The sequence below is a fragment of the Phoenix dactylifera genome, chromosome 7, assembly GCF_009389715.1.
Source record: "Phoenix dactylifera cultivar Barhee BC4 chromosome 7, palm_55x_up_171113_PBpolish2nd_filt_p, whole genome shotgun sequence".
Lineage (NCBI taxonomy): Eukaryota > Viridiplantae > Streptophyta > Magnoliopsida > Arecales > Arecaceae > Phoenix > Phoenix dactylifera.
The window spans coordinates 999237-1014648 of record NC_052398.1 but is presented as its reverse complement, the minus strand read 5'-3'; the positions used below and the strand labels follow the sequence as shown (position 1 = coordinate 1014648).

The 15412-nt window shown below is 45.9% G+C and overlaps 1 protein-coding gene across 2 annotated transcripts; it reads right to left on the bottom strand.

The window, feature by feature from the left end:
• LOC103715535 lies at positions 1 to 2912 on the bottom strand. 2 transcript variants are annotated; one of them, XM_017844802.3, is made up of 4 exons: positions 2561 to 2912; positions 2017 to 2136; positions 1641 to 1914; positions 1 to 856 (listed from the first exon to the last, which is right to left on the bottom strand). In XM_017844802.3, the coding sequence occupies exons 3-4, from the start codon at positions 1891 to 1893 to the stop codon at positions 519 to 521; spliced, it is 591 nt and encodes a 196-aa protein (XP_017700291.2). In that variant the 5' UTR covers positions 1894 to 1914; positions 2017 to 2136; positions 2561 to 2912; the 3' UTR covers positions 1 to 518. The 2 variants fall into 2 exon arrangements, with proteins under 2 accessions (XP_017700291.2, XP_017700290.2); XM_017844801.3 differs by lacking the exon at positions 2017 to 2136.
• Positions 2913 to 15412: the final 12500 nt, after the last annotated feature.

The window sequence follows — 15412 nt, the reverse complement described above, 5'->3', positions numbered from 1 at the left end:
TACATAAAATATGTATATATATTATTTATAATATATCCAAGGCAAAAGCGAGATTTAGGAATGCATGCACGTCAAGTAAAAGAAATGCTTCCAAGAAACACACCACGATTTTCCTTAAGAAAAATTTGCATGTTTATAATGTGCAATGAACATTATAAACAATGCAATTCACTTCATCATCAGATAAGCATCAACTTTCCCAAGCACAAACCTGATGAAAACCATGCGCTCCTGCTAGCATGAACCGGGTGATATATGTTTTCAAGAGACGAGGAATAACCTAAAAGAGAATATTCCATTCTACAACAGAAGCTACGTGCACGTACAAAAGGACCTTCTCTCATTGATTCCTCGGACTACTAAACTAATCCTTCAGTTCTCCTGCTGGAACATGTCACCAGATGTCGGAAGGGGAGCAAGAAAAGCAATCAGGATACCATCAGTTATCTCTGATTCCCAGTGCAAAACTGGAATGCCCATTTCCAAAAAGGCAAGGGTCATGCACTCTGCTCTGGCCATCACCAAGACCACATCACAGGAGTCGATGGGTTGGGTGGAAGCTGTGGAGTCATGCAGTGCTGCTGCCACTGATGGAATCCTTCACCACCCGCTCCTCCGTCGATACTTGCTTGCTCTGCTTGGTCTCTCTCTTCTTCTACTTCCATAGACACGCTCTCAATTTGTTCAGCCTCCATTGGCTCCTGCGATACCTTGCTCTGCACTTCAATAGGGTCTCCGGAACCAGTAGCGACCACAGAGCCCTTGTTCGGCACCCAGGGAACCACCGCTAAGCAGTTACTTGATACAGCTGATTTGTCTTCTACTCGCATCTGGTTACCTGACTGGAAAGCTTGATCTGGAGAAAGCGTGAAGGTCACAGTTAGAGCCGCCACACCAACAAAATCAAAGCTGCAGACGTAGATGGTCAATGTTTGTTGTAATCACCACTTATTCTAAAATCCAATCCAATTATGCAGGTGTAGATTATGCGCATGCATGCATTCATCATGATACCAACCATAAGCGAATGCAATCAAAATATAATTTAATATAAAATTATTTTTGCTTCTTACTTATCTGAATTATAGAACAAGATACAAAAATATTTATATAAATAAATCAAAAAATATAAAATATATAAATAAATCTACGTCATCCTATAAGCTTAAGCTTTTGGGACAAGTGGTGATTTCAACATGATATCAGTGCAGAGGTCCTAAGTTCGAATCCTACCCTCTTTAACTTCATTATTAAAAATTTCACAGGTTGGACTCACCAATTAAAGAAAAGTCCGAAGGAAAGTATAAGAAAATATAAAATATATAAATAAATCTACTAATTTCTACAATGTTTGATCACGGCTTCAATTCTATCCTGTTATTTTTACTCATGATTGAAGAAATGAGAAAAAAAAGCTGCTCCTTTGGAAATCTTTTTGAAAATAACTACTTGTTCCACACCACATGGTAGAGGTTTGAAGGGTACAGGAGCAATAACCTGAACCCATCTTAGATGCGGCATGGCTCAGAATTTAACAATGAGAATTCAATATACAGACCTAGGGTTAAAAAAATAATAATAATTTTCCATCCAGAAGGAAAGAAAGAGAGAATTCAAGAGAGGATATTGTGAGTACTTACTCTTTAGACCATGGATCAGGTCCGAGCTCACTCTGAACGAAACATTTGATTGAGCAGGTGACCAGAGGAGCTGGGCGTCCACAGGCTTGTACAGAACAAGAGATCTCTCCTCATTCAAAGCAGGAACTGGCACAGCATCGGTCATAGTGGATCCTGATTCGGGCATACTACTGCTACCACTCATTAGATCCCTCGGCAGCTGCTGCTGTTCGAATTCGAACACCACTGGAACTGCTGAGTCTTCCTCTTCCATAATCGGAGGTAGCTCCGCATCCTTGGCAAAGGAAGGAAAGAAAAAATAAATAAATGAACAACAGACCAGCTAATAGCTGGCCATCTATGAACAGGACAAACAAACAGGGATAAAAAAAACCACCTAATAACTGCCCAGCATGAATTTACTTCTCTACTCCCAAATTTGCGTAACAACCCCGAAGAAACAAAAATATGAACAACGACACACCCAGAAATGAATCCTTGCTTGAGATTAAAGTTGCTGTTCCTTGAAATAGAAAAGAACGATCAGATTTTACAAATAGGGAACAAAAGAGGGGAGAGGGGGGGGGGGGAGAACAATCGTGGATTCAAGATTATCGCTTATTAAATGGCTTCCGGCCAAACTTAAGTTTTCCTCTTGAGTTCGTAACCTACGCCTCCCAAATCAACTTTTTCCACCCCTCGAACGACCAAAGTCCTCCAATGATCAATTATTTTCATCCAACAAGCAACCCAAAATTCTTAAATTGTTTAAAAAAACAGGAAAAGGCAGGACCCCCCGAAATTGAGCATAACGATGGAAAAATCATGGCAAAAATTCCACTTATTTTGTAGAGAGACTGAATTGTTAGGGGGGAATCTGGTAAAAATTTCATAAAAAGAGGAGCTACTATTGAATTTCCACGAAGAAAAGGCTCTCTTACCAGTCTCCTGATCTTTCTAGCCGGCGACGACAGGGAGAACTCCGAGAAGTCGCCGTACACTTCCTCCAGATCCTTCCTCTTCATCTTCCCCGGCAGAAATCCCGCCATCTCCCAACCAACCCACAAACCCTAACCCCAGCCGCCAGTCACAAATTCTCCTCCGAGTCGGCCACCAGAACACCAAGATTATACGAGAAATCCCAAAACCCCAAACCCCCTTTTCACCAAAACCAACTCCCTAGGGTTTCCACCTCCGCTTCTCCAACAATTCCTCTCCCCCTGCTCGCCTCTCCGTCGGGTTTACTCCTCTCTCTCTCTCTCTCTCTCTCTCTCGATTGGTCCGTCGTTGAGAGCTTGGTAGTGTCTAGTGATGGGTGAAATAAGTGTGGGAAGGAGAAAAGGGGGTTGGCGAAGACGCTTCCGCGGCACTCTCGATCTCTCCAGAACCACCGTCGCGGCTTTCAGATGTAATTACTGGAATGCCCTCAAGATTTAAGGTACGTGGGAATCGGTTTTGGGGCGAAGACGTCCGGTTTCGTCATTTAGACCTTCGTGAGCAGCTAGGCAACCGACTACTGGACACGTGGCAGGGAGACATCGGCTTGGGCGATCTCTGCCAACTACATGCCGTGTACATGGGAAGGTACTGTCGATCCAGATCAAGATGAACGAGACAAACCGTTCGTGCACTTGATTTCGTATCACATGGGAGCCCCCATTTAGCGAACCCAGCTCCAGTCGTGGCAGTACTTAAGTTTGGCACATGGAATACACGGCGAAACAAATCATGCCGTAATTGCATCCGGTCGAAGACTATGGACCGGATGGATGAACCTGCATCGGCTAAACGACATGCCATGTGCGATTTGATGACGATTAGATTGCATCGGGATAAAGCACTTCTACGCTATTCACACTAGCTAGTGTTTATTATTTTTTAAAACATGCCTCAGAATGTAATCGGCTGATAAGCTCTGAACCACAAATAAGTATCATTGGCCATCGAGCCTACTGTGCGAGATAGATAATTGGCACATAGATCAAGAGGTCGAGTCTTACGTTCACCCGGGAACCGTCTATATATATATATATATACACACATAACTTGTCCAAGTTCGCTCTTTCCTCATTTATTATTGTATTAGATTTGAGCTGATTATGAGCTGCCGTTAGATATAGAAAAAATTAAATTTTAAATAAATTCAGCAGAGTTTAGACTCGAAACCTAGATCACCATACCAAATGATTCCATGGCCAAAAATTTTGCTGCGCGCACGCATATATATATATATCTATATATATATGTGTGTGTGTGTATATATGTATATATATAAAGAGAAAGATAGATAAATAGATAGATGTTAATTTCAATGATTAGCACTTTCGCTCAAGGTACCGTCAACTTTATTTATAATGTCGTGCTTGATTAAAACTTGATCAACCATTAAAAAACTATGAGAGAGATATTCCAAAGTCAGGAGGGCAGATTTGGAGCTATGATCTTTTCCAATTTGCTGTTGAAATAGAGATATGAAAGGTCCACTTCTATGTCGCCTGCAATCTGCGTATGGTAGTTGTAATGTCCGGGCCCACAACCTACTAGGCCCAATAGAAAAATAGGCCCAGTTAAGGGTTGGGCCCAAATTTTACTGTAGCCAGTATAATAATTATTATAAAAAAAAAAAATCATACTGTAGCCAGTACGAAGGGATAAGATCGACAGGGAAGGGTGACCCCCACCCCTGCTGGCAGTTGATGCCGGCGCACCGGAGACAGAGGGGGCGGCGGCCATTCCCGGAGAGGGGAGGCATGGAGCGGATGGGACCTCTCAGAGAGGGGGGTCTCATCTTCTAAACCACTATTTAAGTCCCTGCCGGCAACCCTAAGTCGGAGGCCCCCAAGAACACTGAAAGAGAGAGAGCCGAAGCCCTGGAGCCTAAGGCGGAAGAGCCCTGAAGCTCCAAGAGGAAGGAGGGACTACGAGGGGGAGGAACGGCCCAACGGTAACCAGCAAAAATCCAGGTAAGTGGCCCTTAGGTTAAATAATAAAGTTTTAGGGAGTGGAGATACCCCTCTGTAGGGTATTCTCCCCTCTGTTTCACTGATGAAACAGAGGGGAGGAGACTGGCACAGAGAGAGAGAAGGAGACCGGCACGGGAGAGAAGAACAGGAGGAGGGCCGTGGGCCAGACCCACAGGCTGCGGGCCGGACCAACAGGCCGCGGGCCGGCCTGAGAACGGCCCAAGCCGAGCCCACGCCACCCGGGCCGAGCCCAGCCGGACTCGGCCTGCGGGTGACAGGCCCCGGCCGTGGCTGCCCTAGGGCTGAGGGGCAGCCAAGGGCCGCCGGGTCTGCCGTGCCGGCGACCAACGCGGCCTCAAGGCCGCCAGCCTCAGCCGAGCCCCACCTCTCCGCCGGCCGAGAGGTGGTGGCGAGACTCCCACAAAAAAAAAAAAAAAAAAAAAAAAAGAGAAGAAGAAGAGGGGGATACTTACCGCGGACCACGGCCTTACCTCGCCGTGGTCGGAGCCGGAGAAGTTCTCCCGAAGGAGATCGGCCTCGATCCCACCTCCCGGCTCTTCTCCTCTCCTCCGGCACCACTTCGAAGGAGAGGGAAAGGGCCGGCCTCCCACCGTCGCCGCCCCGAAGGGGGAAACACCACTCCGGGCTGGTAGATCTGGCCGGGGAGGGTTCGGTGAAGGTCGGAAGGAGGAGGAGGCGGTAGATCCGGCCGGCGGAGAAGAAGAAGGCCACAGATCTGGCCGGAGGAGAAGAAGGGGAGCCGGAGAAGAGGGCCGGAAGCATGGGCTTCGGTAGAGACAAAGAAGGTGAAGAGGCGGAAGCCTCTGGAAGGGGGGAGAAAGAACCCGATAACGGGTTCGCGGGTCGGATCCGAATCCGAACCCGCAACCCGTTAAGCCCAAAGAAAAAGAAAAAGAAAAAGAAAAAGAAAAAGAAAAAGAAAAAGAAAAAAAAAAAAAAAGGGGAAAGGGTTTAGCCAAATTTGACTAAACCCGAGCCCAATCAAATTGGGCTAAGTCTGGACAAGCCAGACTATAAATTAAACCAAAATTAAAGCCCAAATTAAGCCAATGTAATTAATTTGGGGGCCAAATTGATCCCGGATTGACCCTGACTCAGGCCCAAACGGGTCACAGTGACCCTAAACCCGAAATTAAACCCAATTAAGCTGGGAATTAAGCTTAGTGGCCAATCGGAAGGCCAATTAAGACTTATGAGCCCAGCCAAGACCCCAATACAGAGGAATTAGGCTTGGGCTAAATTTCAGATAGAAAAGGAAATAATATATTGTTATTATGACATGATTGTAGGTGACTTAGGACACGTCACCAGGACGCAGGAGACCTAGGAGAAAGGCGAATCACTGTAAGTAACCTGTTCTAATCCTATTATAGATCATGTCATGTTATTAATGTTTTCCTAAGCATTTATTTTAAGTACATATGTTTCATGCATGATATGTTACAATGCATAAGTAACTTGCATGATCCCAGAAGCTATGGCTATGTATGCAACCTGATGATATTGATATTTTAATCATGCATGTAAGTTTATAAAGTCTTAGCTAGCCCCAGAGGCACTATAATGGGCTCAAAGATGCTACTGAGAATGACTGAGCCGCCAGTAGCTGAATAGTAACTGAGCTGCCCCGCCAGTGGCTGAATAATAACTGAGCCTGCCCCGCCAGTGGCTGAATTGGAATTGGGCTTGCCCCGCCAGTGGCTGAATAGTAACTGAGCTGCCCCGCCAGTGGCTGAATAGTAACTGAGCTGGCCCCGCCAGTGGTCGAGTCTGACTTCGCAGTAGCATCCGAGAGAAAAAGGACCACGGCATGCTGGGGGCACGGTTTCATATGCATATTTTATGAAAAATTTTGTGATTTGCACTACTGCTTTGTTTAAATTGCATACTTATTATGCCAGGATGATTTTTAGATAAACATGCATGTCAGCTTCTCAAAACCCTGATTTACATGTTTAGTCTACTGGTTGATCCGGTAGGATTATGCAGGATTACTTACTGAGCCGTGTAGCTCACATCTGTTTATGTTTCGTTTTCTTTCAGATCCTCACCAGTGATCGCCATCAGACATGTTTTTATTTTGTTACAGAGCTTCGTATTTTTGGAGAAGCTTATATACTTCTGTATATATGAATAGCCTAGAAGTTCTGTATTTTTGGTTTCAAACTTGAAGGTTGTACTGCAAAACTTTTAATATATATATATATAAGTTTGAATCCTTTTGGCTACCTGTTACCCCTGTATGAGGCTGCGTGCTACTGTAGGCGATAGTCGGCAATAGCACGGCCGTGTCACGGATCCGGGTCCGGGGCGTGACATCTAGTGGTATCAGAGCCTTAGGTTAAACAATAGAATAACCATAAAATGCCTAAGGAAAAGGATAGAAAAAGAATTAGAGACAAATCTTTTACAGCTTGACATGCAAGACTTTGATATTATCTTGGGCATGGACTGGAGGTCACGGTATCACGCCCACATTGATTGTTACCACAAGAGGGTGGTATTTCGGATACCTGGGGAGCAAGAATTTTTCTTTCAGGGCGATATACCCCTTCAAGATGCTCCTACACTACACTTTATTTCCGCCTTGAAAGCTGGAAAGGCTGTGAGAAAAGGGTGTAAGGCCTATCTGGCCTGTGTAATGGATACCCAGAAAGAGACCAAACTGGAAGATATTCCAGTAGTCAGAGAATATCCGGATGTCTTTCCGGAGGAATTACCAGGATTACCCCCAGACCGAGAGATCGAATTCACAATCGACCTCGCACCAGGAGAGGGGCCAGTCTCCAAGGCTCCTTACCGGATGGCCCCTGCTGAGTTAAGGGAATTGAAAGTACAACTACAAGAACTCCTGGATAAAAAGTTCATCCAGCCCAGTGCGTCGCCATGGGGAGCTCCTGTCCTATTTGTGAAAAAGAAAGACGGGAGTATGCGGCTATGCATCGATTACCGGGAATTGAACAAGATAACCATAAAGAACAAATATCCCCTACCTCGGATCGATGACCTGTTTGATCAGCTGCAAGGCGCCCAAGTCTTCTCCAAGATAGATTTGAGGTCAGGCTACCATCAGCTGAAGATCAAATCTGAGGATGTGCCAAAAACTGCATTTCGAACCAGGTATGGGCATTATGAATTTCTGGTTATGCCTTTTGGACTGACCAATGCCCCGGCTGCATTTATGGACTTGATGAACAGAGTCTTTAAACAATATTTGGATCAGTTCGTGATAGTTTTTATCGATGACATTTTGATATACTCAAAGAGCCGGAAGGAACATGAAGACCATTTGAGGATAGTGCTACAAATCCTTCGAGAGAAGAGGCTGTACGCCAAGCTGAACAAATGTGAGTTCTGGCTGGACAGTGTGGCGTTCCTCGGCCATATAATCTCCAAGGAAGGAGTGTCAGTGGACCCCAAGAAGATAGAAGCGGTGGTGGATTGGCCTCGTCCCACCAACGCCAAGGAAATAAGAAGCTTTTTGGGATTAGCCGGGTATTACCGGCGATTTGTGGAAGGGTTCTCCAAAATAGCTACCCCCTTGACCCAGTTGACTAAGAAACGGGCCAAGTTTATCTGGGACGGCAAGTGTGAGAGGAGCTTCCAGGAGCTTAAACAAAGGTTAGTTTCTGCCCCAATTTTGACATTACCGTCCTTAACTGGAGAATTTACCATCTACAGTGATGCTTCCAAGAACGGGCTAGGCTGTGTGCTGATGCAAGATGGCAAGGTGGTAGCCTATGCCTCGAGACAGCTGAAACCCTATGAACAGAATTACCCGACACACGACCTAGAGTTGGCCGCAGTAGTGTTCGCCTTGAAACTTTGGAGACATTATTTGTATGGCGAACACTGTGATGTGTACACCGACCACAAGAGCCTGAAGTATATATTCACCCAGAAGGAATTGAATATGAGGCAAAGAAGGTGGTTGGAACTCTTGAAGGATTATGACCTGAGTATTAAATACCACCCAGGAAAGGCCAACGTGGTGGCGGATGCCCTAAGTAGAAAGTCAGTTATAAGCTCCGCCGCTTTACTCACCACTCAACCACAGATTCAGAAGGATCTCGATAAAATGCAGGTTGAGGTGGTTACCCAAACTACAAAAATTTTGCTGGCCGCCTTGAGTATACAACCAACCTTGATCGATAGAATAAAGGTTGCCCAGCAGTCTGATGAGCACATTTGCCAGCTCAAGGATGAAGTGGAGAAAGGGTTGCGACCCGAACTCCAAATGCACCCAGATGGCACTCTAAGGTTTGGCCACCGACTGTGTGTACCGGCAAATGTTGACCTAAAAAGGGAAATCATGGAAGAAGCCCACCAATCCCGTTTCTCTATCACCCAGGCAGTACTAAAATGTACTGGGACCTTCGGGAACATTACTGGTGGAAGGGGATGAAGAGAGAAATAGCTGAGTTTGTGGCCCGATGCTTGACCTGTCAGCTAGTAAAAGCAGAGCACCAGAGGCCAGCAGGGTTGCTGGAACCAATAGAAATTCCGGAATGGAAGTGGGAGCACATCACGATGGATTTTGTTACAGGACTCCCCAAAACGGTGAGAAAGAATGATGCAGTGTGGGTGATTGTTGATCGCCTTACAAAATCAGCTCATTTTCTGCCATTCAGAATTGGTACTCCTTTAGATAAGCTGGCCCAATTATACATCGATGAGATTGTACGCCTGCACGGAGTACCAGTGAGTATCATTTCTGATCGTGACCCCCGATTCGTGTCCAGATTCTGGAAAAGCTTTCAGAAGGCCATGGGTACCGGACTGAGGCTCAGTACAGCATACCACCCCCAGACTGACGGCCAGTCAGAGCGGACAATCCAAACTCTGGAAGACATGCTGAGGGCTTGCACTGTGGACCTAGGTGGAAACTGGGATAGTCACATACCACTGGTGGAATTTGCTTATAACAATAGCTACCATTCCAGTATCCAGATGGCCCCATACGAAGCTCTCTATGGGAGAAGATGCCGATCCCCCTTACACTGGGATGATGTCGGGGAGCGGAAAATGCTAGGACCTGAACTGGTCCAGCACACCAGAGACAAGGTACTACTAATTAAGCAAAGGCTTCAGGCTGCCCAGGATAGACAGAAAAGATGGGCTGACAGAGGAAGAAGGGCCTTGGAATTTTTGGAGGGGAACTTTGTCTTCCTAAAAAAAAATTTCACCATCAAAGGGTATTACCCGATTCGGAAGACACGGCAAATTAAGTCCTCGCTACATTGGCCCATTTGAGGTTCTTGCTAGAATAGGCAAAGTTGCCTACAAATTGGCCCTACCTTCAGAGCTATCAGGCGTACACAACGTCTTTCACGTCTCCTTGTTACGGAGGTACGTTCCGGATCCCAGCCATGTGGTGCCACCTGAGCCTCTGCAATTAAATAAAGATTTAACCTATGAGGAGGCTCCCCTGTGCATCATAGACAGAAAAGAGCAAATCCTCCGAAGGCGCACCATTCCCTACGTTAAAGTCCAGTGGACCAACCACACTGAAAGGGAAGCTACCTGGGAATTGGAGGAAGAGATGCGACAACGCTACCCTCAGCTCTTCGAGAACCAAGGTATGTTTAATTTCGAGGACGAAATTGATTTAAGGGGGGAAGAATGTAATGTCCGGGCCCACAACCTACTAGGCCCAATAGAAAAATAGGCCCAGTTAAGGGTTGGGCCCAAATTTTACTGTAGCCAGTATAATGATTATTATAAAAAAAAAAAAATCATACTGTAGCCAGTACGAAGGGATAAGACCGACAGGGAAGGGTGACCCCCACCCCTGCTGGCAGTTGATGCCGGCGCACCGGAGACAGAGGGGGCGGCGGCCATTCCCGGAGAGGGGAGGCATGGAGCGGATGGGACCTCTCAGAGAGGGGGGTCTCATCTTCTAAACCACTATTTAAGTCCCTGCCGGCAACCCTAAGTCGGAGGCCCCCAAGAACACTGAAAGAGAGAGAGCCGAAGCCCTGGAGCCTAAGGCGGAAGAGCCCTGAAGCTCCAAGAGGAAGGAGGGACTACGAGGGGGAGGAACGGCCCAACGGTAACCAGCAAAAATCCAGGTAAGTGGCCCTTAGGTTAAATAATAAAGTTTTAGGGAGTGGAGATACCCCTCTGTAGGGTATTCTCCCCTCTGTTTCACTGATGAAACAGAGGGGAGGAGACTGGCACAGAGAGAGAGAAGGAGACCGGCACGGGAGAGAAGAACAGGAGGAGGGCCGTGGGCCAGACCCACAGGCTGCGGGCCGGACCAACAGGCCGCGGGCCGGCCTGAGAACGGCCCAAGCCGAGCCCACGCCACCCGGGCCGAGCCCAGCCGGACTCGGCCTGCGGGTGACAGGCCCCGGCCGTGGCTGCCCTAGGGCTGAGGGGCAGCCAAGGGCCGCCGGGTCTGCCGTGCCGGCGACCAACGCGGCCTCAAGGCCGCCAGCCTCAGCCGAGCCCCACCTCTCCGCCGGCCGAGAGGTGGTGGCGAGACTCCCACAAAAAAAAAAAAAAAAAAAAAAAGAGAAGAAGAAGAGGGGGATACTTACCGCGGACCACGGCCTTACCTCGCCGTGGTCGGAGCCGGAGAAGTTCTCCCGAAGGAGATCGGCCTCGATCCCACCTCCCGGCTCTTCTCCTCTCCTCCGGCACCACTTCGAAGGAGAGGGAAAGGGCCGGCCTCCCACCGTCGCCGCCCCGAAGGGGGAAACACCACTCCGGGCTGGTAGATCTGGCCGGGGAGGGTTCGGTGAAGGTCGGAAGGAGGAGGAGGCGGTAGATCCGGCCGGCGGAGAAGAAGAAGGCCACAGATCTGGCCGGAGGAGAAGAAGGGGAGCCGGAGAAGAGGGCCGGAAGCATGGGCTTCGGTAGAGACAAAGAAGGTGAAGAGGCGGAAGCCTCTGGAAGGGGGGAGAAAGAACCCGATAACGGGTTCGCGGGTCGGATCCGAATCCGAACCCGCAACCCGTTAAGCCCAAAGAAAAAGAAAAAGAAAAAGAAAAAGAAAAAGAAAAAGAAAAAGAAAAAAAAAAAAGGGGAAAGGGTTTAGCCAAATTTGACTAAACCCGAGCCCAATCAAATTGGGCTAAGTCTGGACAAGCCAGACTATAAATTAAACCAAAATTAAAGCCCAAATTAAGCCAATGTAATTAATTTGGGGGCCAAATTGATCCCGGATTGACCCTGACTCAGGCCCAAACGGGTCACAGTGACCCTAAACCCGAAATTAAACCCAATTAAGCTGGGAATTAAGCTTAGTGGCCAATTGGAAGGCCAATTAAGACTTATGAGCCCAGCCAAGACCCCAATACAGAGGAATTAGGCTTGGGCTAAATTTCAGATAGAAAAGGAAATAATATATTGTTATTATGACATGATTGTAGGTGACTTAGGACACGTCACCAGGACGCAGGAGACCTAGGAGAAAGGCGAATCACTGTAAGTAACCTGTTCTAATCCTATTATAGATCATGTCATGTTATTAATGTTTTCCTAAGCATTTATTTTAAGTACATATGTTTCATGCATGATATGTTACAATGCATAAGTAACTTGCATGATCCCAGAAGCTATGGCTATGTATGCAACCTGATGATATTGATATTTTAATCATGCATGTAAGTTTATAAAGTCTTAGCTAGCCCCAGAGGCACTATAATGGGCTCAAAGATGCTACTGAGAATGACTGAGCCGCCAGTAGCTGAATAGTAACTGAGCTGCCCCGCCAGTGGCTGAATAATAACTGAGCCTGCCCCGCCAGTGGCTGAATTGGAATTGGGCCTGCCCCGCCAGTGGCTGAATAGTAACTGAGCTGCCCCGCCAGTGGCTGAATAGTAACTGAGCTGGCCCCGCCAGTGGTCGAGTCTGACTTCGCAGTAGCATCCGAGAGAAAAAGGACCACAGCATGCTGGGGGCACGGTTTCATATGCATATTTTATGAAAAATTTTGTGATTTGCACTACTGCTTTGTTTAAATTGCATACTTATTATGCCAGGATGATTTTTAGATAAACATGCATGTCAGCTTCTCAAAACCCTGATTTACATGTTTAGTCTACTGGTTGATCCGGTAGGATTATGCAGGATTACTTACTGAGCCGTGTAGCTCACATCTGTTTATGTTTCGTTTTCTTTCAGATCCTCACCAGTGATCGCCATCAGACATGTTTTTATTTTGTTACAGAGCTTCGTATTTTTGGAGAAGCTTATATACTTCTGTACATATGAATAGCCTAGAAGTTCTGTATTTTTGGTTTCAAACTTGAAGGTTGTACTGCAAAACTTTTAATATATATATATATAAGTTTGAATCCTTTTGGCTACCTGTTACCCCTGTATGAGGCTGCGTGCTACTGTAGGCGATAGTCGGCAATAGCACGGCCGTGTCACGGATCCGGGTCCGGGGCGTGACAGTAGTACTGTGGGAGAATCATATTCAAAGGTCACGAAGCAGTTTTAATAAGAAACACTAACAATCAATTTTTTTATATAAAAAGCATATTTTGAATTTTTGATAGGAATGCTGCCTAGCTAAATGATGTTTCTAGATACTTATTTTTTCAAAAAGTATTAACATACTTTAAAATAATAAAAGTAAAGATGTCCTGAATCCAAATTGGCGACTTATTCCAACCATATGCAAAGTTCCTAGATCAAGGACTTGTAAGCAGCGTATCCTTGCTTTTATTTGACTTTCCTTGATACAAAGTAAAGTTCGAGCTTCTACTCAAATTTGCAAACCTAAAGCATTCGAGTTTGAATTTCATAAGTTGAAATTTAACGGATAACAGATGTTTTGCAAATCATACACAATATTTTATAAAATCATATATAAACTTCCCTTATCACCATTTATAAATAATTTAGAATGTCTATCTAAACTATAAAATGATCCTCTTGTAGCCTTCCACGGCCCCAATTAACCATAGTCACTTTTTAAGCTAACTAGGGCCGCTGCATGACTATTCTACTAAGGATACTCTCAACTATGGGTCCACAAATAATGTAATCCTTCCTTTTCTGCATCAAATCATACAACGATAATGTGGATGGCCTCACATGTATTAGGGCACACTTAATATCTCAAGCAGATTATCTTAAAAACGACAGAGAGGTCAATGTCGTCGGGAATCTCATCATTTTGAATGATGTTAAGAAAGTGATGGAGATAGCCGAAGGGCTCGAGGGTGTTCACTCATTGTAGTGGGGGCGAAATATAAGGGAGCAGAGGCACTTGAGGGCTTGGGGGAGTTAGGACCAGTGCCTCGTTGAGGGAGTGAAGAAACTTAGAAGAAGAAAATTTCGATGGTGGTATGTCGGTGGATGGAGTCTTGGAAGGTGTGAAATTTGTGATCAGATACCATTTTGGCAGGTTGATTGCAGCCGGAGGCCGGCGTACCTCGGGTCTGATCGTTGCTGGGGCAGAGTTACGGGCAGCTTGGAAGGACATCTCTTATGCGAGGCGCGTTCTCGGTGCCGATAGGAAGTACCTTGAGGAGGACTCCTCCATGGTGATTGACTGAATCTGTGGTGTGGGCAGGTATGGGGATGACCCCCTATTGATTTGTGAGATACGTCGACTGATCAGGAAGTTCATCTCCTTTCAAGCAGCACATGTGTTTCAGGAGGCGAACCGAGTAGCAGACTGGGTCGCCTCATTTATAGCTCGCCACTCCGAAGAGTCCATCTGGACGTCATTGGTAGTTTTATTTTCTTCTCTGTATCTTTCACTTTTTTTTGATCTGGCAAGCTGTATCCACTTTAGAGCTATATGAAATGCCGCTTTTAACAAAAAAGAAAAAGAAAGAGGGGAACATCCTACTCCTTAAGATGGTTGAGGTTATTGATGAGGAAGTTTACGAGGAAGGTGCAAAAGCTGTGGTCCTTTCTATATTCTTGATCCCTGTGATCTTTACAATCTTCCCATCCTCAACCAAATAGTCTGCCATTAACTCAACCTCACACCTTCGACATCCTTGACGACCAAAAATCCTGGCCTTGACTAGGTAATGTGGCGAGGTTGATTACATCATCCCTCAAAACACCCCTAAACACACTGCAGCCAATGGCTTTGATTTTCTTCACCATCTCAAGAATGTAGTTGCAGTTCACACAACATGAACTTAGCATTCTTGACATGAACTTATCAAATACGAAGCTTTTGACAAGTTTGGTATTGGCGAAGGTGTCGCCAGGCTTCTTGATGGCTTTCACATCGCCATGGTCAATTAGATCGAGATGGGTGGGGTTAACAACGGACATGATGGTGTCTATATTTTATCGAGGATGGTGGCATCATCTATTGGTGATGAAGATATCATCGAAGGTAGATATCATCTTCTCCATGCTTTTAGGGCCAAGGTTGGCACATGGTGTCGACCATTGCATGGTAGGCCATGATATTGGCCCATCAAACTTCGTCTCTGCAAATTTGAAGACCGGAAGTGGAGATGAGTGGAGGAAAAAAAAAAAAAAGGGGGGGGGGGGGGGGGGGGGGGGGAAGAAGATCTATTTAATCTTAAAGTATTCAGGCCATAAAATATCCAGAGTCCCCTACTAACGTCTAAAAATGATTTCTTTATGCATGGTCCGCAAACAAAAACTTAATCCAAGGATCCCTTAACAATTTAAATAGTAATGTTTTGTACCAATTTGAAAATAATGATAAAGGGAGGATTTATATATAATTTTAATAAAATATTAGAAGTAATGTACGAAAAAACTAAATGTCTGTGCTTGGCTTGCACTCTAGCTGAAAAAGCTTAGTGGAGCCTATTATTGGGCCGAGCCTTGGCATATTTTGAAACATCCAGGATA